This window comes from Cucumis melo, chromosome 12 (genome assembly GCF_025177605.1).
Source record: "Cucumis melo cultivar AY chromosome 12, USDA_Cmelo_AY_1.0, whole genome shotgun sequence".
Classification (NCBI taxonomy): domain Eukaryota; kingdom Viridiplantae; phylum Streptophyta; class Magnoliopsida; order Cucurbitales; family Cucurbitaceae; genus Cucumis; species Cucumis melo.
The window spans coordinates 27,159,178-27,182,137 of NC_066868.1; the positions used below are offsets into that span (position 1 = coordinate 27,159,178).

The 22,960-nt window shown below is 36.0% G+C and overlaps 5 protein-coding genes across 15 annotated transcripts; 4 read left to right on the forward strand and 1 right to left on the reverse strand.

Annotated features, from left to right (window-relative positions):
- The first annotated feature begins 1,899 nt into the window (after positions 1 to 1,899).
- LOC103500202 (nuclear poly(A) polymerase 1) lies at positions 1,900 to 7,734 on the forward strand. 3 transcript variants are annotated; one of them, XM_008463466.3, is made up of 12 exons: positions 1,901 to 2,785; positions 2,894 to 2,971; positions 3,126 to 3,233; positions 3,699 to 3,761; positions 3,869 to 4,030; positions 4,327 to 4,440; positions 4,529 to 4,591; positions 4,695 to 5,024; positions 5,575 to 5,739; positions 5,832 to 6,761; positions 7,132 to 7,199; positions 7,421 to 7,734. In XM_008463466.3, exons 1-12 carry the CDS (start codon positions 2,666 to 2,668, stop codon positions 7,461 to 7,463), a joined length of 2,244 nt encoding a protein of 747 aa, XP_008461688.1. In that variant the 5' UTR covers positions 1,901 to 2,665; the 3' UTR covers positions 7,464 to 7,734. The 3 variants fall into 3 exon arrangements, with proteins under 3 accessions (XP_050936168.1, XP_008461688.1, XP_008461746.2); XM_051080211.1 differs by lacking the exons at positions 7,132 to 7,199; positions 7,421 to 7,734 and having other exon boundaries at positions 1,900 to 2,785; positions 5,832 to 6,930; XM_008463524.3 differs by lacking the exons at positions 1,901 to 2,785; positions 7,132 to 7,199; positions 7,421 to 7,734 and having other exon boundaries at positions 2,888 to 3,025; positions 5,832 to 6,930.
- Positions 7,735 to 8,051: 317 nt separating this feature from the next.
- Positions 8,052 to 10,144, forward strand: LOC103500327 (uncharacterized). Its single transcript, XM_008463635.3, has 3 exons — positions 8,052 to 8,367; positions 9,223 to 9,719; positions 9,824 to 10,144. The coding sequence occupies exons 1-3, from the start codon at positions 8,206 to 8,208 to the stop codon at positions 9,918 to 9,920; spliced, it is 756 nt and encodes a 251-aa protein (XP_008461857.1). The 5' UTR covers positions 8,052 to 8,205; the 3' UTR covers positions 9,921 to 10,144.
- Positions 10,145 to 11,646: 1,502 nt separating this feature from the next.
- Positions 11,647 to 15,552, forward strand: LOC103500410 (uncharacterized). Its single transcript, XM_008463735.3, has 5 exons — positions 11,647 to 12,403; positions 12,481 to 13,332; positions 14,252 to 14,360; positions 14,450 to 14,585; positions 15,168 to 15,552. The coding sequence occupies exons 1-5, from the start codon at positions 12,300 to 12,302 to the stop codon at positions 15,296 to 15,298; spliced, it is 1,332 nt and encodes a 443-aa protein (XP_008461957.1). The 5' UTR covers positions 11,647 to 12,299; the 3' UTR covers positions 15,299 to 15,552.
- A 638-nt stretch (positions 15,553 to 16,190) lies between these two features.
- Positions 16,191 to 20,353, forward strand: LOC103500486 (uncharacterized). Of its 6 annotated transcripts, none has more exons than XM_051080215.1 (10): positions 16,191 to 16,750; positions 16,980 to 17,057; positions 17,430 to 17,576; positions 17,733 to 17,933; positions 18,054 to 18,156; positions 18,283 to 18,383; positions 18,486 to 18,660; positions 18,770 to 18,940; positions 19,046 to 19,146; positions 19,238 to 20,353. In XM_051080215.1, exons 1-10 carry the CDS (start codon positions 16,463 to 16,465, stop codon positions 19,295 to 19,297), a joined length of 1,425 nt encoding a protein of 474 aa, XP_050936172.1. In that variant the 5' UTR covers positions 16,191 to 16,462; the 3' UTR covers positions 19,298 to 20,353. The 6 variants fall into 6 exon arrangements, with proteins under 6 accessions (XP_050936172.1, XP_008462198.1, XP_050936171.1 ...); XM_008463976.3 differs by having other exon boundaries at positions 16,193 to 16,750; positions 17,430 to 17,604; positions 17,728 to 17,933; XM_051080214.1 differs by having other exon boundaries at positions 16,193 to 16,750; positions 16,956 to 17,057; positions 18,283 to 18,387; positions 18,490 to 18,660; positions 19,238 to 19,542.
- On the reverse strand, positions 19,688 to 22,683 carry LOC103500009 (E3 ubiquitin-protein ligase MBR2). 4 transcript variants are annotated; one of them, XM_008463356.3, is made up of 6 exons: positions 22,415 to 22,673; positions 21,597 to 22,168; positions 20,992 to 21,141; positions 20,584 to 20,685; positions 20,355 to 20,510; positions 19,688 to 20,261 (listed from the first exon to the last, which is right to left on the reverse strand). In XM_008463356.3, exons 2-6 carry the CDS (start codon positions 22,155 to 22,157, stop codon positions 20,127 to 20,129), a joined length of 1,104 nt encoding a protein of 367 aa, XP_008461578.1. In that variant the 5' UTR covers positions 22,158 to 22,168; positions 22,415 to 22,673; the 3' UTR covers positions 19,688 to 20,126. The 4 variants fall into 4 exon arrangements, with proteins under 4 accessions (XP_008461578.1, XP_050936174.1, XP_008461442.1 ...); XM_051080217.1 differs by having other exon boundaries at positions 20,584 to 20,682; positions 22,415 to 22,671; XM_008463220.3 differs by having other exon boundaries at positions 21,597 to 22,683.
- Positions 22,684 to 22,960: the final 277 nt, after the last annotated feature.

Below are 22,960 nucleotides of genomic sequence, written 5' to 3' on the forward strand. Positions count from 1 at the left end.
TTCTAGCTACCCACGATATTGATCACTGAAATGAGAATCTACTTAGTAATGATATGCTAAGAACTTTTCCAGTTGCTGTGGTTGCATGTATTTGGAAGCCACAGGGCAACAAAATTTTGCTTCATATTGCCTATATCTATGCCAGCATACACCTTGGGAAGATGAAGACTAGCTACTTTTCACTTGACTTGGTCACCTTCTCCATCACGATTCACACCCTCCCAATAGTAGTTCTCTAAGACTTCGTTATTTTTAGAAGACACAACATTAGGGATCAATAAAAATAGAGTAATTGTGAAGTCTGGAATGGATTAGCACTTCTTCAACCACGGTAAGATGCACTCTACCAATATTAGAGCCCTCTCCACTTGGCTTATCATCCATTGAATTTTTTCCAGCATATGGATCCAAATGAAGTGAATTTAGGAAAGACCTCCAGGGGGTAGGGAAACTAGTTTAGAGATCTTTACCTATACCTACTTCAAAGATGGGAAATCTCCCTTTTCACCAAGGACTGGAAAGGAAAGTGGACACTATCTAGGATCCTCTTCAAACGAATACGATCTCTGCATCAGAAGGTTGTTACAAAAGAACTGTTGTTTGAACACCATCAAGAGGTCGCATATTGTACACAGTGCATTATTTTATACGCAACTTTTTGATTATTGATAGGTTCTATCAATATACCTGATCGCATTACTGGCTATGGTAAAAGAAACTAACATTTTTTCATGGGTTTCTTTGGTTTGGATACCAACTTTTAATACGCAAGCATTTATCTAGTCATGAGTGTGTGAAGTTTGATTTGCTTCTCCCATATTTTCCCCTCAGCCAATCAAATTTCGATTCCACTTGTTAGGGTGAGAAATAGAGAGAAGTTCATATTTTATCTCTCTTTTTTTTCTGACAGTTTTACTTTCTTTTTTGAACGTGGGTTTGTTTTTGTTACCATTTTACCATTACTGTTAAGTTTATTTGTTAAAACTTAACTCTACCTCTTTTAACTTGTGTTTAATAGATATTAAATTATTGCCTAATAATTTTTAGGTTAAACTATATATGATTTTAGTTTCGATAACAATTGATTGATGACGAGATTACAATTATTAATATTTAAAAAACAATCATATGATAAATCCATATTTTAAAAAATTATTTTAAAATACAAATAAGATAATAATAATTAGTAGATGGTAACCAATATCAAAGAGTAACAAGACAATAATCGAATCTATTATTAGGGATCAATATTAAATAATAATTAGACAGACAATCACATTATATTTAGTATCATTGGAAATCAAATAGCATTTACCTTCAACTAATAATTTGAAACTAATCATAGAAAATAAACGTCATTTTCAATTTAAATTCGATAGTTATAGTACGAAAATGATCAAACAAAAGCCATTCAATCATATCACAATGAATAATTAGTATAATTGGCATGATAATCAAATAACAATCATATACAATCACATATTTGTAATGGAGGTGCGTTTTGGTTTTTTTTTTTTTGACATTTTTGCAACGGTTGCTATTTAAATTTTAAACCATTGTTTTAATTTAAAAATTATAGAAATTATGATTATCGTCGAGCTAAATTCACTCTAGCATTTTACCGATATTTAGTCTAATATCACGTGAATAGGATATACAATAAACAAGTTTATAAATTTGAAAACTAAAATAAAACTTAAAACTTTGTATTGCATTTATTTAAACTTCAAATAGTTCGGTTTTTGCAATTTTCTTACACAAATCGAGGGAGAGAGAAATAGAAAAAGAAAAAAAGAAGAAAAAGAAAAAAAAAAGAAAAAGAAAAAAAAAAAAAAAGAAAAAGAAGAAAAAAAGCATAAAAAATATTATATATATATATATATATTAATATTGGCGGCATTGATCCCAAATCCGAGCCGGTTCGTCCCCACTTCCAATCTCTTCTCTTCTCTTCTCGGTAATTCTCTGAAGCTCTCTCTTTCTCCAAAACTCCTTTATGTTTCCCTCTCGAAAGCTCCATCGATGACTACCTTTTCTCTTTTCTATTTTCAAGCTGCATCTCTTTGAGCTTTTTTGCTGACGCTGATCATCCAAGGATTTCCACTCCCACGACCTCTCAAAGCGGAGCCCCTGCGTGTTCTTATTGCTCATGTTGTCTCGCCGATTTTCTCTCCCTTTTCTGTCCGATCATTGTTTGCTGCTTCTAATTCTTCTTTTCTCACAACAAGATTGAGTTTACTGTATCAATTTTGGGCCTGATCGGTCATGTACTCTGTTCTATAGTCACTTATTATAAGAAAACTAGACTAGGGTTACAAGTTCTTTTTTTTTTTTTTTGTTCTATTTTCAATTTTTTTTATATAGTTTCAATTGATTGTAGCTTTGGTCTCCATGTTAATGGATTTTCCCTTCCCGGTATTGTATTATTGACGTTTATATGATTATTATCTTCTCGTTTTATTTTTTTTTTCCCTTTCTTGATATGATTTTCTACGGGGAAAAGGTGTGAAAAAAATTGAAAAAAAAAAAAAGGAAAAGAATTGGTAAAAACTATAATCAAGCAATACACTTTTGGCATCCCCTTTGCTTAATAAGAGAGAGAGAGAGAGAGAGAGCGAGAGAGGAAAAGAAAAACGAGATTGTAAAACTAGTGTATTACTTTTGAATGGGGAGCCCTGCATTATGTGGCCGGAATAATGGGCAGCAGCGGTTAGGCATTACTGATCCCATTTCGTTGAGTGGGCCGACGGAGTACGATGTGCTAAAGACTCGCGAACTCGAAAAGGTTCTGGGTTGTTGTTTCCATTTGAGCTATATCATGTTATTTTTTCTTTTGCAAGTATGCTGTGTTTTCGCTTGAACTTAGTTGTTCTCTGTTTTTTGGAGTGTTCAGTATTTGCAAGATGCTGGGTTGTACGAGAGTCAGGAGGAGGCCGTGAATAGAGAAGAAGTTCTTGGGAGGCTTGACCAGGTTGGGTCACCCTTAGTTGCTATTGAGAAGTGGAAAAGAAGAAAATAATGATTTGTATGCGATGCTTGGTTGAATTTCAACATTCACGTCTTTGTTGTTTAACTGAGAACATTCCTGCCGTAGTAATGTTGCGGATTTTGTGTATGTGGAGCAGATTGTGAAGATTTGGGTTAAAGCAATTAGTCGTTCAAAGGGGTTGAATGAGCAACTGGTACAAGAAGCCAATGCTAAGATTTTCACGTTTGGTTCATATCGTTTAGGGGTACAGAAATATTTTTCTTCTAGAACTTTATTCTCTATGAGAATTTGATGTGCTATGTGCTATGAGCTTCTTATTAAGATAAATGATTTTGTGTTGGTTATCCTTCGAGTAAATTTTTGTGTACTTTTATTTGTTATAGTTTCCTTGCTATGGGGTTTTCTCTTTCTTTTTCAACACATTATTATTATTTGTTTAATAAGAAACTAATTTCGGTGAGAAAATGAAACTACAATGGAGGGGAGGAAACTCAGTCCCCAATTTGGAACATTACAAAATACTTTGCTGAGTGGGATAAGAAAAAAGGAAAAGGAAATAAAAGAAGAAGTAACAGAATAGGTCCCTCAGTATGTATGCTGCAGCTTTCTCTTTCTACTTGTAAATGATTAGCATAGAGCTTAGATTTCTAATTTTGTTGTCATTTTCTTTTGCTTATGAGGAAAGCTTTTCTATTTATTGTATTTGTAGGTACATGGCCCTGGTGCAGATATTGATACACTGTGTGTGGGACCTAGACATGCAACACGTGAAGTGCGATCAGCTTTCTTTTTCATGAATGCTTGTGGCACATTAATTTTGCATATATTCTGTTATTTTAGCTTTGTAGACTCAATAATGCGTTTGTCACGTGGCTGTAGGAAGACTTTTTTGGTGAGCTACATAAAATGCTATCAGAGATGCCTGAAGTGTCCGAGTTGCACCCTGTGCCTGATGCTCATGTCCCTGTGATGAGATTTAAGTTATCCGGGGTTTCCATTGATCTTCTCTATGCGAAATTGTCACTATGGGTTATTCCTGAAGTAAGTTGTCGTATGCTAGCATAATCCATTTGAAATTGTCTCTCTTATATTTTGTGATTATCATGTATTGATGCCATGCCATAGGATATAGGTTTAGTAAATTTTGTGGCTGATATGCAATTTGACTTCTAGATTTTTTGGATTATTTTCCATCATGTATTAATTATTCTGGACTCTTAATTCCATCTTCCCCCGCTTGCCTCCTGGAAGTGCAAAAAGGGCTTGTAATCTTTGTAAATTACTTTTACCAATAGATTTTGATATGATCTGTTTTCAAACTTTCTATGCTGGACCAGGACTTGGATATATCTCAGGAATCGATACTTCAAAATACAGATGAACAGACAGTTCGTAGTTTAAATGGTTGTCGAGTTACTGATCGAATTCTGCGATTAGTTCCAAATATTCAGGTTGTGGATCAAAACTTGCCTAGATGTTTCTCTCTTTTCCTCACTAACTTGGTTAATTCTCAACAATTGGTTAATTTATGAAGTGCAGAGTTTTCGAACAACATTGAGATGCATGAGGTTTTGGGCAAAACGCCGGGGTGTTTATTCCAATGTATGATACAAATACCTAATAAAGTGGATTACTTCTATGTTTATGTTAAAATTTCTTAGTATTCTTACACCATCTTTTGACTTTTAATTTTTTCCCTTCCCAGGTTTCTGGATTTCTTGGTGGTATAAACTGGGCATTGCTTGTTGCTCGCATATGTCAACTATACCCCAATGCATTGCCAAATATGCTCGTGTCTCGTTTTTTCAGGGTCTTCACCCAGTGGCGCTGGCCAAATCCAGTCATGCTCTGTGCTAATGAAGAGGGATCTCTTGGACTTCCAGTTTGGGATCCGAGGAGAAATCCGAAGGATAGATACCATTTAATGCCTATAATTACTCCTGCTTATCCTTGCATGAATTCTAGCTACAATGTTTCAGCAAGCACTCTGCGTATTATGACCGAAGAATTTCAAAGGGGACATGATATTTGTGAGGTACATTTCTGCAATGCATCTTTTGTACCCGGTCGGGGATTTTCATAATGAGTTCAATTGGACTTAGGTTTCTATTCTATGTTCATTCAGTTATTTGATCTGCTGGCTTATGATATATATCTATCTCTGAACTTTTTACTTGGTGCTGATAAATCTTTCTACAACTTGTACCTCATTTATGTTCAGTATAATTTATGTTCTCTTTAATTTTATGTCTCATCCATCCTTTTGTTTGGTTTGTTTTTAGTAATAAATTGCTTTTGTTAGTACAAGTGAAATTTGTATCGGGTTATGTGATATTCTTTTTGCATGCTAGTATACGAGATTTTGAATTGTGTTCTGTCTTCATTTTGTTCATGATGTAATTCATAACTATTTGTCCAACTATTAGTGTAGGTGTTAGTTCCGGTTTGCAATCAATTTGACTTGGCAACTAATGTTATTGACATTAGAAAGCTGTTCCTCTTTACACAGTCCGTAAAGCAGGTTTATTATCTTGATAGTGAAGCATTGTTCTAATTTTACTTTGATGGTTGTTTTATGTTATTAGGTTATGGAAGAAAACAAGGCCGATTGGGACACACTTTTTGAGCCCTACCCCTTCTTTGAAGCATACAAAAACTACTTACAAATAGACATTACTGCAGAAAATGATGATGATATAAGAATTTGGAAAGGTTGGGTTGAGTCTCGCCTTCGCCAACTGACATTGAAGGTGAAATTGTAATTTCATTGTTATTTACTTCTGGCCTTTTTATCAAATTTTGTACTTGTTCAGTGGAGATTGACTTGGTCAGGTTGATGCAGATTGAGAGACATACGTATAACATGCTTCAATGCCATCCTTATCCTGGAGATTTTTCTGACAAATCCAGGCCTTTCCACCATTGTTATTTTATGGGTTTGCAGAGAAAACAAGGAGGTCCTGCAAGTGGGAGTGAACAGTTTGATATAAGGTTGACAGTTGATGAATTTAAGCGTTCTGTCAATGTGTATACACAGCGGAAGCGTGGGATGGAGATTTATGTATCGCATGTGAAAAGGAGGAGTATACCAAATTTTGTCTTTCCAGGTGGAGTTCGACCATCACGTGCATCAAAATTGACTTGGGATATTAGGCGTAGTTCAGAACTAAAAGCTTCTGACAGTACTCAAGTAGACAGCCCATCTGAAGTTACAGAAAGTTTAGATGGGGATGATAGAAGGAAAAAAATACGTATTGATGATGATGCAAATACTAACTTGAGAAATGGAGAGTGCTTGGCTGCAGCCAATTCCCACCACGAGGAAGTTCACGAAGTCAGCCAAGTCAGCAACACTAGCTCATGTTCCATTAAGGATGTGAATTTTATTCCCACCAGTACAAATAACTTAGAAAATCTGGCAGATGTTTCTTCTCAGAATAATGGAGATCATGGATCGATGGGTGTTAATCCCTCCAAAAATGTATCAGATACTGCTGCTGATACATCAAATTGTAAAGAAGCAGAGAAGCTGGCAATTCAAAAGATTCTGTCCGACTCATATGACTCTCACCAAGATTTTCCTTGTGAGCCTGAAGAGCTGGAAGATTTTGACTATAATAAACAAGCTAAAGATTTTGGGGCCACTAAGCAAGGTAGCCCCATGATGTCTTCTGTTGCAAACACATCTCCAGTAGTACTGCCTACGGTATCTTGCAATGAAGCACGCCAGTCCTCAAGTTCATATTCCAATGGGGGCTTAGAAGAGCTTGAGGTTTTATATACTTCAACCGAAACTTCTATTTTCTTTCATTTCTCTGTACTATCATATAGTAGGTGTTCCTTTCAACTTCAATTGCAGATTACTTCTGCCTTGGTAGCGTGTAGTTGTAAAATGCTAAATGATCATATTATGTTACTTCTCTTTGTTTTCTTGTCTTAAATACTGACGTTAAAAGACAGTAGGTTGTGAGATATATGCTAGCTTGAGATATAGCTTTGTAGTGAACTTAATATATTAGGGGAAAGGATTTTCGGAGCACTTTTAAAAACAAACTGATTTCCCATCCCATTTAAAACTAGATAAACTAATAAGCTCCAGTTTTACTCCATTTTTATCTCACTTTCAAATTTCTTATGTTAAGCCTGCTGAGATTGTGGCGCCATTGTCAACTGGGACAGCACCTGTAGCGGAGCGAAAGCCAATCATCAGGTGGCCTCCGATTTTCTTAATTCATACATGGAATAAGAATGGTTGACATTTGATTAAAATATTTATATCTTTTTTTCCTTCCCGCACTCCTCTTTGGCATGCATTCTTTAGTCTCCTTTTTCCTTTTGTTTTTTCCCGTCTATTTTGGTTGGGTTATGACCACACACTCTGTCAAATATTGGCTTATTCAATCTAGTTTCTTTTCTTCCTCCAAATTGCAGGTTAAGCTTCACTTCCTTGGGAAAAGCTGGTAAAAGCTCGTAAAGAAGGGTTCTTCCAAAAGGAGCCAGCTCGAGAGAACATTCCTCTAATCTGTTATGTACCTGGCGTTGTCTTGCCAGTCGATTTTCTTTCATGTAACTCTTGAGCCTTAATAATACAAAAGGGAAAAAGGAAAAAAAAATGTCCCAAGTTTTTATGTAATTTGTATAATGGGGCTTGAAGGGCCCCCTAAGTGCCCAACAGTTCAACAAATGTACTAGTCGATGTATGCCTTCTTTTTCTACCGTGTTAAAGCAGATGATATTTTCTATTATTTCTTCTCTAAACTTCAGAAAAACCTCAGGTCCACATTCCCCCTATTATTAACTTACAGATCGATTGTTTTAAAGGAAAAGAAAAAACGTCTTTCTCAACGAGAAGATAAAGATTCCTCTTAATGAATACAGACCTTTTTGTATGATTTCATTATTACTTATCATTTGTTAACTTTTAGACCGAGCACTTGGTAGCGTGCTAGTTGTTTGTCTTGCTACACGTGCTTCATGTTTGACAGTTACTTGGTCAACTATTTTAATATGGCTTCTCTCACTTTGATGTGATAAATAATCTTGAAAAAATAATTTTTGATATTCAAACTCATATGGACAATGATAACAGAAAGACGTGGTTGCAAGCCTGTTTGAGTGTTGGTACTAATATAAATTGCCATTGATATAAAATCTTTAGTCTTGGGGGGAAGCAAAAAGTTGGTACATTGCAGTTTGCAGGAGGTGAGTGAAGAAGGATGGAAGTGAAAGATCTTGAATTTTTTATGGTTCCACTTGGCTTTGCGGTGCTGGTGAGCTACCATCTTTGGCTGATAATCACCATTTACAGAAGGCCTAAAAGAACAGTAATCGGAGTCAACGCTGAGTCTCGCAGACAATGGGTCTCCACCATGATTTCAGTGAGTGCCTTTCGTCTCTCTTTTCTTCCATGTGTGTCAAATTGATGCGACCCCTGGCGCGCGCCTAAGGCGAGAGGCGAAGCGCCCAGGGGCCTATGCGCCTCTTGGGATGCCAAGGCGAGTCTCTTCAATCAGGCAGTCGCCTTCGCCTTTGTGATTAAATTTTATTTATCATTTTCTTATAAACAAAATATTTGGTCCACAGCCCACGTTAAGACTTTCAATTACTAGAACTCCAGAATTCGGTGGCTTCCTTCAACTTCCACCGCTTCGATTTCTTCCTCTTTTTCTTCTTTTAGCTTCAATTTCTTCTCCTTCATCGAAACATCAAGTTCTTTAACTTTTAGGTTGTTTCGCTTTCAAGGGGATGTGGCCTTGAGGTGACTCAGTTTACTACAACAAATTCTTCTCTTGTTTGATATCTGTTCATAAAATAAAAACATCTACAAGTGAGTGAAAACTAGCATGAAATTCAAATTTTGAAGCTGAGGACAACGTTTAGAGTTCTTATTTATTTTTCCAGGTCTTGTGATATCTATGATAGCAATATTGTTTAGTTCTGAGGATTACAAACAATTTTTTTCCTCTCTATAGACAAAAATTTAAGTGGTTTCATTTGTGTCAAGATGAAAGAACTTGTTTCATTAAGCTTTCACATGCATTTCTAAATGATAGACAACTTGTAAGTCCGGAAATTATATTGAATCAACTAATTAATACTCAGAAGGGTAGAATTCACTTTTTAAGTTTATGGACTTGAGAAGTCATCTTGTCCTCTTCTCTCCTACTTCAATGGAGGTGGAGGAGGAGAAAAACTTTCATGGCTGACTAGACTACTTGAGTGATCTTGTTTAGGACCCTGCAAAGAATGGTGTTCTTGCTGTTCAAACCATACGAAACAACATCATGGCTTCTACGCTTATGGCCACGACGACGATCACCATCGGCTCATTGATCAGTGTTTTTGTGAGCAGCACATCAAGTACTGGAAAGTACCGTTACATTGTATTGTGTTTTCTTGTTGCCTTCCTTTGCAATGTGCAGTCTATTAGATACTATGCTCATGCCAGCTTCTTAGTCACTTTGCCTGATGGTGAAGGAAGAAAAGAGTATCTTGCTGCTATATTGAATCGAGGAAGTTTATTTTGGTCGCTCGGATTACGAGCTTTCTATTTCACAATTCCTCTCTTCCTCTGGATCTTTGGGCCTCTATCAATGTTTGCGAGTTGTTACCTGATAACATTTGTTCTTTACTTCTTGGACTATACTGGATCTTCCAAGTATGATCCTTATGAATATGTACAAAAGGAAGAAGCGAACAACAATGACATTGAATCAGTTGGTCAATCAAGGTGAGTGCTTTCATATGTTTAATTGATCTTAATATCTGGCTCTATGATTTTGCACATTCACCATGGTTTTCTAAATGGATGTTCTAATCTTTTTTCGGTTTCAGGGGAGTCAATCTTGTCGAAAACTCCTCCCTTCAATCTCCTCTACTTGCAAGTCACAGTATGACTTCCAACTTAAACGGCTCTGCAAATCAAAACTGAAACGCAATTTGCTACAAAGAAGAACATACTTTACTTCTTTCATTTATTCTTAACATTGAGAATTGAGTTTTGGGTGAGATTGAAAGCAAATTTTCATTTGTATATAATCCACAGGCATTGCTTGAAGGTGTGCAAGTGTTTGGCTATGGGATATCTGCTATGTAAACATTCATGTTATGTAAACGTAGGTAATATATTGTGGTATGTCGAGTCGAGTTGCCCCACGGATTAATTTTGCCATCTTGTGTTGTTCTTTTATCTTCTCTTAATAACATCATAGCAAGAAACTCCTACTCAGTTACTAAAAATGTCATTTTGAGAGATTCTTAACCAATACTTGGCTTCTACTTATGGCAAAAGCTTCCTAAAGAATATCTGGCCATTGACCACTAAAATACAGAAGTGCTTTGAGACGTTTTGTTCATTACTAAAGAAGTGTTTGAGTCCAATTTGCACAGTATCTTCTTAGAAAAGATGATGAATTTGCAAGTCAAATTTGACCTTATAATATACTGCTGCCTTGGTTAAATATGAGTATCAGTTCACATGCAATGTCTCAATATTTCCATGTGCTTCAATCTGTCTTTTTTACACAAAATTGCTATTTGCTATGTGGAATGGAAACTGGAAAGCACTTCTGCCCACTTCCTTTTCTCTGTCACTATCCCAAATTCAAATCCCAATTATATCAAGGGAAAAAAAGTTTTTGAGGAATTTTGTTACATGCCTTTATAAAGGTGAACAAATGGAAAAGATTGAACACAATTTGAGAAAAATTGCTTTCGTCTAAAATACCTCGTACTAATATAGTTTTTGAAAAATTTGGAGTAAATTAGAAAAATATTGATGATCAAAACTTCAAATGTTTTTAAAATTTTTTAGTAAACCAAAACTACTTTTTATCTTCAAAAATTGATTCCTAACTTGCCTTATTAGAAATGTTATTGTCGAGGTTAGTTATATGTTTAATTATATTAATGTTTCTTAAAATGGTAAGAATTGATGTATCACCTACTCTGATGTACAAAGTGATTCGTGATAATAGCCTTCGTTATCATTGTCACATAGAGAAAAAGGAATTCACTTCCTCTATTGTTTTAACTTCTAAGTGAATTTACCTCCTCAAAGAGGAAAAAGAAACACTTTATGATCATGCATATTGAATTACCATCAATTTGGGCAATAGGTTAATGGGTACCAAACCAAACTAAGTAGCCCATGTTCAATTGAAGTCTATGGGCCTAACAAATCATAAATCACTTTAACAAATCATTAAATAGCCCAACAATATTACTAAAAGGGGAAAAGGAATAACCTCAACCATATAATTACATACCATACTTACCACCTAAGTAACAAAGCGATATTGATATATATCTAACTATCATTAGATTAAGAAAGAAGTATGAAAAGGGTTGAAAGAGAGAAAGATCGATTTTATTTGTTAAAGAATAAAGAGCGGTTGGTAGAAAGATACCTACTATAAATATATATATATATATAGTTAACTTGTCGGTATTATTCTTAGAATATGTAATAAATGTTATTATGAATGATATTTACGACGTAAACCTAACATATTTAGAAAGTATAAACTAAATTATTCATTTCACTTAATTTTCATACTTTTACTACTATATTACTATTTTGCTTTATAGGGCAATAAAAATTGGTATTTTTCACTTGCAAACTATTTTGGAAATTTGATAGAGAGAAAATTTTAATTAACTTTCAATCAGGGATTTGAAATCAATTTCGTTTTGGGAAAAACTTTGTCATCGTTGGTTGCCATTTCGACCTCGAGTTGTTTTGGATAGTAGAGAAACGAGTTTGTATTGTAATAAATAAAAATGTATATTTGGTTTGAGCATTTTGGGTCTTTAACTAAACTCTTAATGGATTTTTCCACCTTCCTCATACTTTACGATTCTATTTTCATTTTACCTTTTATTATTCGTGCACTTCAACACTCCTCAAATTTCAACGATTCTGAATTTCTTCGACTCTTCGAATAACTCAAAATAGTTTATATAGAATTACACTTTCAAACTCTTTTATATTTTAAAATTTAAAATTTCAAAGAGAATCTAGTGAATGGTTCCTATAACTTATCTAAGTCCAGAGCTTCAAGAACTAAGAAAAAACAAATAGTTTTTTTGCTGAGATTCAAATCGAGATTTCGCTTTAGAATTATGGTGTAATTAAATGTTCATGTTAATGTTTGTTTATTGAAATTTCCTTAACATCGAGAAACAAATGATTTGCTTTCCTGTTAATTCGAAAGTTGCAGCCAAGAAGTAGAAGCAGAATTGAGGAAGAAGAAAAGATCGTTTAAAGAATGCATTTTTCTGTTCCTTTAAAGCTTCAAAATCAGCTCTAATGGCGGCCACAAGTATTTTTCATTTCTCTCTACCCTCCAAATCCAGCCCTTCAACTCCGCCGTTTAAGACTTCCCACTCCCTCATTTCCTCCCCAAATTTCAGGCAAGATTACTCTTCAATCTCTCTCAACTGTGTGATCAATAACCCAATCTTTACAACTTTTCTTTTTAACATTTCAGGCCTCTCAAAATCATCTGTTGCCTGTCTATTCACCGATCAGATGACGAAAACCTCACTACTTCAAACAGCTCGATTAACTCCCTGAGAGTCGTCTTTGCCGCCGGAGGCACTGGTGGTCGCGTTTATCCCGCCGTCGCCATTGCCGATGAGCTCCTACTTGCTTACCCCACAGCTCAGATCCTCTTTCTGGGAACACCCAACAGCACGGAAAGCGCAGCCGTCCCTTCTGCCGGGTACGAGTTCGACACAGTTCTGGCCACTCCGTTAGCTCACCCTCTTATATCTCCCCAAAACCTTCTCCTTCCTTTACATCTGATCAAATCCGTGGTTGCGAGTTACAAAAAACTCATCGATTTCAAACCCCACATCGTCATTGGCACAGGTGGATACGTCTCGTTCCCGATTTGCCTTGCTGCAAAGCTTATCAATGGCGTCAAGCTTGCAATCCAAGAGCAGAACTCGGTTCCAGGTTTTGCGAATTGGGTTCTCTCTCATTTTGCAGATATGGTGTTTGTTGTATTGAACTCCACAGTTGAGTGCTTTCCAAGGAAGAAGAAATGCTTGGTTTGTGGGAACCCGGTGAGGTTGACATTGAAACAGCACGTGCCCAAGGCTGTGGCACGTTTGCATTTCTTTCCAAGATCAGGGAAGGGTGAGGATTTGGAGGCTAAGGTGTTGCTTATTCTCGGAGGGTCTTTGGGTGCAAATGCCATCAATATTGCCATGTTGAATCTGTATTATCAGATGTTGTTGGAGAACAAGAATTTGTATATTATATGGCAGACTGGTGTGAAGACATTTGATGAGATGGACAGCCTTGTAAAAAACCATCCCCGTCTGCATTTAACGCCGTAATTTCTTTGCTCAGTATTAAATGCCTCTCAATTTTCCTCTTGCTCACTGGTTTTATATGGATTCCAACAACCTGCTTTACCTGCCTCCATGTTGATTATAGTCTTGATATTAAAATCTAGATGTCTTCATCTTTGTACATGGTTGTTCATAAATCGAAATTTTTGATGTCGTTATCTTCTAGAGTGCATCTGTTGGTGGACAGCAAATACTTGGAGTGAGCTTTCTGAGACCATAGTAACTGCTTGTATATTTTTATTTCTTGCTGCTGAAGATCTTTTGGAACCTCTAGCTTAGAACATCAGAGTCCAGCATCTATATGTATGCTAGAACTGAAATATGAGTGTTTGACATTTGCTAATCAATGCAGATAATAAGATTAAGCATGACTGAATCTAGAAAACTTAAAACCCTGTTGTCTCCATGCTCGTATAATGATGATGTTGGCCAACATTGAACTTTTATGGAAGCTTCAGCCCATCTCTTTGAACTATACATGGATGTATGTCTAGTGTCACGGCCTTCCTTGATGAATAATTTTCATCTTCTTACTTCGATATTCTTTAGATCAATAAAGGTAGAAGGATTCGAACTGCAAATCTTGTGGTTAATACACTCTCGTATGCTAGCATGCATAGGTTAATAAATGCCAGTTGGGCTATGCTCGCTTTAGCCATATTGATACTTAATACAGTCAAATCTTGAGGATTAGATGACCAAGGTTGGTCCATTTGTATAGTATTGGTTATGTCTTAATCAAACATTTTGGACGTGGATGTAATCACCTGATATTCTGGTTCGTTATTTCCTTCATAAAATCCTACCCGTAAACATCTTATGATGAACTTCATAAATGTACATGCATGTAATAGATCCTGCTTTGAGATTGAAGTGGTGTTTTTTCTTTTATTGGTGAAGGTTCATGCATTCTCTGCATTTGGCTTATGCAGCTGCAGATCTCGTTGTTTCTAGAGCAAGGGCCATGACTTGCTCTGAGATCCTAGCAACTGGAAAGCCATCTATACTGGTAAAAATTACAACCCCTCCAAACAAAGCTTTTCTGAATGTTCTAAATTCTTTGAAGGAACCTTACAAATTTTGACTCTGTAACTTTAGATACCATCACCTCATGACGATGAAGGACATCAGCTTAGAAATGCTTCGATAATGGCTGACATGGCTGGTTCAACAGTCATTGATGAAGACGAACTAGATTCAACTACACTTGCAAGTGCAATTCAAGAGATATTAGGTATGTTGAACATGCTCTGCTAATGAAATCATCTATTTTAAAAATCATGCGTTAGTTTGCTTGTGGTTTTGAGATCTTTACTCTAAATCAGTACGAATCATCTAAAATTGTACTACTTATTGCTTATATAACTTGTAAGGTTCCCTAAAGATTCTGTACTGCAACTTTGTTAATTGAAGAAAGTCTAATATCTATCTGTTTTAAAACAAATACTTATTAAACAAACGTTAGTTAATCATTAATCATTCTTTATGCCATCCTTTCTTGAATACAAAATTAATACTCTCCATTTTGAGCATGTTTGAACAGTTAAATGTTTGTATGCACATGCAGATGTATTTTAGGCCATTTTGTAACCAGTTTTATTATTGTTACAACATCAACTATTTTTCATGAGACTGAAAACTTTACAAACTAGCCAATACAGTATATAATTTTTCTTTGTTTTGCCTCGTTTCATTGACTTTTCTGGTGATTCTTCTGCTTCACTTTGTGTGAAGAAGCTGAGGTTAGTCTCATAAATAATCAAGAGTGATAATAATATCAACTTTAGATGATCTCATAGTATGAGTTTGTTTACAGGTGATGAGACTAAAATGGCAGATCTATCTGAAAGAGCATTGCGAGTATCGAAACCAAATGCCTCTACTGAAATTGTTCAACACATTGGAACCTTAATAAACTTGTCAACTAGGAAGGCCAAGCAGCAGTGATATAATAATGGCGGATGAGTTACCTTCATGAAGTAGAAATCGGTCTATTTGATAACAGTTTTGTTTTGTTTGTGTGGGGAAATTAAAGTTGTTTCTTTTTTGTTTTTTCTCTTTTGTTCTCTCCTTAAGGTCAGATTTTCTACCAGACGTTCCACTTCCACCGGCCAACTTTTGGTTTAATCATATTTTGAGAAAATTAAAGGCTCCTTTTGGTTGGCATATTTTTTAAATACTTCATTTAGAATATTCTGTTATGAGGAGTTTTCATGGACTAAGTTTTTGTTTGGATTTCTAAATTACACTTATAAACACTTCGAAAATTAATAAAAAAAAAAGCACTTATTCTATTCCTTCAAGTCAACTCAAACATATTTTTCATCTCATCTTTACATTTTTCAATCCTCATCTGGTTCTAATTTATTCTGTAAATTTCAAAATCCTATGTTTTCATCATTGAAGTTTTGAGCATTTTACTTTAGTCTTTAATAAGTTCCAATATTTACATTTTTTATTAAACTCACATTTTTACTAAAAATGTAATTTTCGTCTTTAACGACAATGTCTAGTTATTTAAAAGAACTAAAAACATATAATGAAGTAAGTTTCAATATTTTACATCCCTATTATAATTAAAATTAAGATTTCACACATAATCATTTTAAATAAATTAATAAAAGTTAATGTATTTAATGAAAAATCGAGAGAAAATCTATTGTAAATAGAATTGAAGGTTAGATTATTAGAGTATTTCCTTTTAGAAATTAAGAACAAAAAATAGATGACATTGAGTTTGTTCAAAAATTAAATTGGTAACAACACAAGAAAATTAGATTATTCTAATGGATAATGTTAATTGCAAAATGGATGTGGTTCATACACGTCAGCGGTGAAATAGGGCCCACCAACGTGATAAAAAAGTCAAAAGTTGGTCAAGTAGGAGCCACGAGGGATGCACAACCAAATTCCCAACTTGATGACTCGACCGTCGCCTTCACCGATATTTGTAGTTTCTTCCTCCAAAATTGTTTTCTTCCTAAATTCTCCCGCAACCGCCCCCTTTTCAGACCATGTCATTTTCTTGCTATCTAATTAATTACCCACAAGCAATAACTTCTCTACCATTCTATACTTCAATCTCTGATTCCCTCAAACTCAGACCAAATTATGGCGACCCTATATTTGTTTCGTTTCGATCTCTCTTCTATCGGCCGGAGCGACAACCGCGGCTGTTATCTCCGTCGATTCAGGGGACAAGGGCAATTAGAACCCTCGTGGGCCTTACGCCGACGGAATGTGGTCGCCGTGAAGTCCGTCAAGGCGTTTTACGGTGGCGCGTATGGATTGAATGATAATAAGACGGGTTTGATCTGTACTGCCGACGAGCTTCATTACGTCTCGGTTCCTAACTCTGATTGGAAGCTCGCTCTCTGGCGTTACGTCCCTTCTCTTCGGGTTCATTCTCACTCTGATCCTTTAAATTGATTTGGGTTTAGTTTCTTTTGTAATCTCTTCAATTTTTTATTATTGAACTACATCGCTTCTTTTTGATGTATAAATTGTGAATGTTCGACTCTCGTGGAACATAATAGAACATGGGTTCTAATTTAGATTGGTGGGTATTGAGATAATTTGTCAACAGATAGAAGTGTGTGTAAAGGAGAGTGTTTTGTTTTGCAAACAGGCGCCATCAAGGAATCATCCGCTTTTGCTGTTATCAGGGGTTGGGAGCAATGCTCTTGGATACGATCTTTCTCCAGAGGTAAGTGAGAGTGATAGACTTACATTTTCTTTCTACTTTTCTCATTTTTTTTTCCTATTATTACTTTGTTCTTTCGAAAACTTTTCATTTTCTGCGGCAATAAGATGAGGATTGAAATTGAAACTTCTATATTACCAACTTGATCTGCAAACTGTTCGCTTGAGAAATTCTCTACGTTTCTTTTGGCTGCCGGCCATGCCGACTGAACAACTATGATTCATCTTTCTTTTTCCAGTTTTAGAATGAACATTCTGTAATTTTCTGTAGAATGTGCATAAGGAGCTCTCTTCTACCTTCTTATGTTATTTTTGTGAACTGTAGATCATCCATTATTCTCGGTTCTTACATCTATTTACAATGTAATATTTTCAGTCCTCATTTGCTCGCTACATGTCCAACCAAGGATACGACACATGGATTCTTGAACTTCGAGGATTGGGACTTAGCACAACTGAGCAGATAGAATCTGAAACTTTGGAAAAGCAGCCATTAGTCAATGGCAGTGTATATGAAAATTCTGTGGGTTCCAGTGTCTCTTTAGGTGATGGTGTGTTGAAAATTTTCTTTCATTTTCCTAATTGCACTCCGAGATCTATAGTATTAACTTCGGGTATTGAGAGATGTAAGAAATTTAGTTACCATTTTTTAATTTTTTAAAAATTTGTTACAGGACAGACTTCTAACATTGCTACTCAACTTAGGCAATGGAATAAGAATCTTATCAGTATAATTGACGGAGCTCAACAATTGGGTCCATTCCAGCCTTTTGTACAAGGTGTTACCTCTGCATTAGAAGAGTTCCAGGAACAACTTGATGTGTATGAGAAGTATGATTGGGACTTCGACAACTACTTGGAAGAAGATGTGCCTGCTGCGGTGAGATGCTTTTTTTTTTTTTTGGGGGGTTTTTTCCATACATTGCTGAATATAGTACTTCTACAATACCGTCAAATGAAAATTTTTAATGATGAACATGGATGTGATGTTTCATTTTAGATGGAGTACATAAGGAATCAATCCAAACCAAATGATGGCAAGTTACTAGCAATTGGCCACTCGATGGGGGGTATCTTGCTATATGCTATGATCTCTCGCTGTAGTGAGTTCGACATGCCTTCCTATTATCTTTCATAATGTTCTTACTTCGACAATCTTAAAGACAAATCATTCAGAATCTTGGGCTCTTTATAATGGACCTTTCTTGACTGTTATTATTCTTTTTCAGGCTTTAAGAAAGTTAATCCGCAGTTAGCATCAGTTGTTACTTTGGCTTCTTCACTTGACTACAGACCATCAAATTCATCACTCAGACTTCTTTTACCTTTGGCAAGTGATCGTACAAGCATTTTCAGATAATTTCTTCCTCAATTTGGCTAATAACGTGTACTAGATTGAGAAACTAATGGCAAATCCATCTTTAATGTACAGAAAGATCCTACACAAAATTTAAATGTTCCTGTGTTTCCCATTGGGCCATTGCTTGTTATTGCTCATCCTCTCGCATCACGTCCTCCTTATATTTTGGCTTGGTTAAAGGACCAAATATCCGTGGAAGACATGTTACATCCCACCTTGCTTGAGAAGCTTGTGTTGAATGGCTTTGGTTAAATGCTTATCCTTTTGTTTGTCAATGAAAAACTTACCAATGACAGTTTCATTTCAGCATTATGGAACTCTACACTTGTTGACATGATTGATAATACATTTTTCAGGATCTGTGCCTGCAAAGGTTCTCTTGCAGCTATCTTCCGTGTTTGAAGAGGGGGGTTTACATGACAGGAACGGTACATTCCAGTACAAGAATCATCTACGCCAAGGCAATATTCCAATCCTTGCTCTTGCTGGAGACCGAGACCTTATTTGTCCACCTGAAGCTGTATATGGTAGGATTTCTAATACAATACCTGAGTGCCCTCACCATGACTTCTCTCTGACTCTATCCATCACCCACATTGACTCTCTTCCCAATCCTTTTTAACATTGATCAGAAACTGTGAAAGAAATTCCTAGGCAGTTAGTTTCCTACAAAGTTCTTGGCAAGCCTGGAGGACCTCACTATGCTCACTATGATATTGTGGGAAGCCGTCTGGTACAGATTTTTCTCGTTCACAGCCAGTTTTCTAAGCTACCTCAATTTATAATTTCTCTAACCTCTTTGTATTCAATGTCATGGGATGCAGGCATCAAGTGAAGTATATCCTTTGGTAGCCGATTTTCTTAACCGCCATGACATGGTTTGATTGTACCGTACCATTCGGCTCCTCTAGGTATATACATCCCACTAGTTGAAATAAGGAACAGTAGTGTATCTTCCATGATAAAGTATACACAGATTTCTCACTGTATATACACAATTGTATAGCCAACATACAACCCTGTGAGGAATATATGAAGCGAATTATTGGCTTGGGAAGTTCTAGGTTATCTAATTTGGAACGGAATCGTTTATACCAACTTCTGGAAAACTTCTCCAGTAAAACTCAAATCTTGTCTCCCTTTTAGTTTATTCTTCAGTCTGTGGAATCAATCACTGTACAACTACCCAACTCAATTCAATAAAACACAAGAGTGTAGTTCATCGAAAAACCCAAGAGATTGAATTATGAGCTATAAAAAAAAGGAAGCAATCATAAAGAAGTTTTTGCAAATTATCATTTGATTTCAACCATCAACTCTAGAGGCAGAGCTGTGCCACAATGAAAGCAGATTACAACATTTTTACATGCTCATAAGTTGGATAAGAGCTCGCTTTTTTTTTTTTTTTTTTTTTTTTTTTTTTTTTTTGAGTACCCCGACGGAAATTGTTGGGGAACACAAGAAAGACATTGTACTTTGAGGTCTTAAAGCTATGCAATCAAGTCAATCCAAAATTACCATCACATGAAATGTTTAGAGAACTGAAGAACAAGAAAATGGCGCCCATCATATCTAAATATGCAGATAGGGAAGCTTCACACAAATGAACGAATGCTTTTGCTCATGTAAAAAGGCAATGAAATCTATACACCACATAGGGGAGAAAGCAAGCAGACAGAGTCGAAGAACTGCTAGACGTGATGGACTAACCGTTCAACCTCGGCCCACTGCTGCTGTCTTACAGACCGGGCACGTATTCTTCTGTGCAAGCCACTGTTTTATACACTGTATATGGTAGCTGTGCCCACATTCCAGCTTACCCATTTCATCATCTGCCTCATAGTCCTCCTGTATTGTACAAAATAATTGAAGATGTTAACAATGTGATTACATATACAAATGCCAATCAGAGGCAACAAAACTGAACTCTTTCTACTTCACCTGACATATGCTGCATTTCCTATCCATTTGAGATAGTAAATGAGTTGTTAGCTCATTCACTACAAGGGGTTTCATTTTTCTAATACATCTTCCTATCTCATCTTCTTTCAATCCGGTACTGACATGGCCGATCCTTTCGCCAAGTTCAAGCAGCTCCTGTTTCCATCAGGAAATAAGGTGTGAGCAATCACATTGTGTCAAAAAGGAGAAGCTGGAGAAAGATACTAACCTCATACGACATGTTATCCACATCAAGTCGTAATTCTCTAAATTGGTCGTGTAGATCGAACCTTCCACCCATTAGCAAACTGCTCTGAAACATCATGATCTGCTAGATAACGTAATTGTAATATCAAATGAGCAAATCAATATCGTATGAACATTGTGAAACAGAGATTCTATTAAGTAGTACATAAAAAGAACAACATAATGTGAAAACATTTCCAACTAGTGTGTCAAGAAAACAAAATGAGAAACGGCCATTAAGGGAGAGGATGAGAAGATTAACACAACGAACAAAGAACTCAACTGAATCATATATTTTTAGAACCCAGAGATAGAATTGTAGAATCAACGAACTGGTTCCAACAGAAACTTGTATTTATGAAACTGAACAAAAATACGAATGATGGCTCACCTCAGCAAGGCCATCAGGGGATGGATGACGAACATGGCGATAATACCGAGTCCTAGATAGTTCCAATGATCGAGCAGTTGAAAGATCAGAATCAGAATCCAAAAATAAGAGGGTCTCGGGGCTCACTGTTCGCCTTCCTAAACAAGAACGCTGTAATAGAAAACGCAGAGGAAGTTGAAACGCATTAAACAGAGTTCGTTATCGATACTCGACGATGAACAAGTGATTTCTCATTTTTATAGCCCCAAAGAAACGAATCTAATCCATACCCATTTGCATTAATTACTCGAATTTACGAAGAAGAATGAAATCAAACAAGTTCCAAGATTGGAAGACGAACAGGGTAAAACTAAATTAGAAGAACCCTATTGAGAAAAGAAAAAAAAAACGGAGACTATAAAGTTCGATTAAAAAAACCCAGAAGAAACCCACATCTGGATAATAAAATGACAAAAGCCGAAATAAAATAAACATCCAAATTCTTCTTTAACTAATGAATGGACACGAATGCTTAATAACAACAACAACAGAACGACACATCGACACCGAAGAAAGAAATTCAAAATATAAATTCAGAACAAAATAGAACAAAGAAGATTGTGTACCTCCCTCTGATTAATCTTCTCCAAATCGATTTTTCCTCTTCCAGAAGCATGTCTTCTAGCAACAACACAATCCACAGAAGCAGCCGCATCTGCTGAGAATCCAATTCCAGGGCCACACCAAACATCTTGAGCGTCTAAACAGCTAGCAGAGTTCATACTCGAATTGGGTTGAAAATGAGAAGCATCAAGAACTCCTTGTTGGGTTTTGTTCTTAGAGCTTTTCTGCTTTTTTTTCCTCGTCTTCTTATTCTCCCAATCCGCTGAAGTTCGAATTACAGCCGGAACAGATACTTGTTGAGAAGCGGCGGTGGTACAACCGAGACCCCGGAGAGTTGCAGAAGAGAAATTGTTCTTCTTCCTATTGGTGGTGATAATGGATGAGGGTAAAGACTCATTGGGGCCACTGGTTGTATTATTGGAAAAAGTAGAGAGAAGAAGAGAAGAAATGGTGGATTTGCAACGAGTGGATTGAATTATAGAAGGAATTGATGGGTTCGGATCTGATTCTGAAATGGGTTGGTTCAAATGGCTCAAATCACTTCTGGGTCTTCTCAATTTCATGTGTTCACCAACTGTAACAACAGGCATGATTGTTAAACAAGGATTAGAATGTAAGAACGAACCTGAAGGAGAAGGAAGAAGAAGAATAAGAACAAGAAGAAAAGGAAATGAATGGAAGAAAGAAACAAAAAACAAAGGCTTTTAGAAGAGAAAGTGAAACAAAGGGAATAGAGTGGAAGTGAAATTGAGTTGAAAGAGAGAAAAGCATAAAACTTTAATAAACTTTAGTTAAATCAAACTTTTTGTTGTTCCATTACCAGATTTGAATGAAGAGGAATTGGAAGAAGAAAAACAAGAAGAAAAAAAAAAAAAAAGGAGTGATTATGAAGCGATTTTATTTCTTTTTCCTCTCCTCCTTTCTTGTGCTGTTTGTTAGGTGGGCTCAGTTTGTCTTCTTGTTAGAGTTTGTGGGTTATGTGCCATCATACAAAGAGCAGAGTCTCACAGACTCAGGAATCTGTGAACAACCTTTTCTCTCTTTTTTTCCCTTTTTTTTTTAAACTCTTTATTGCATTCTAAGCCAAATTGATGCTTCCTTATCAAATCAAATATTTATTGAGAATAATAATAATAACAATAACAATAAAGGGTATTGTGGTAATAATAATAATAAAAATTGGTAGGGTTTGAAAAAGTCAGATCTATAGGTCAGGATGGATTGCAGCTGGAATGGAAGTGTCCCACAGCAGAGAAAGGTCAGAGGGTCAAATTTTGATTCTTTTTCTTCTTCTTCTTCTTCTTCTTCTTCTTCTTTCTTTCTTTCTTTCTCTTATATGCAGATTTGTGCAGAATCAATGAATTTT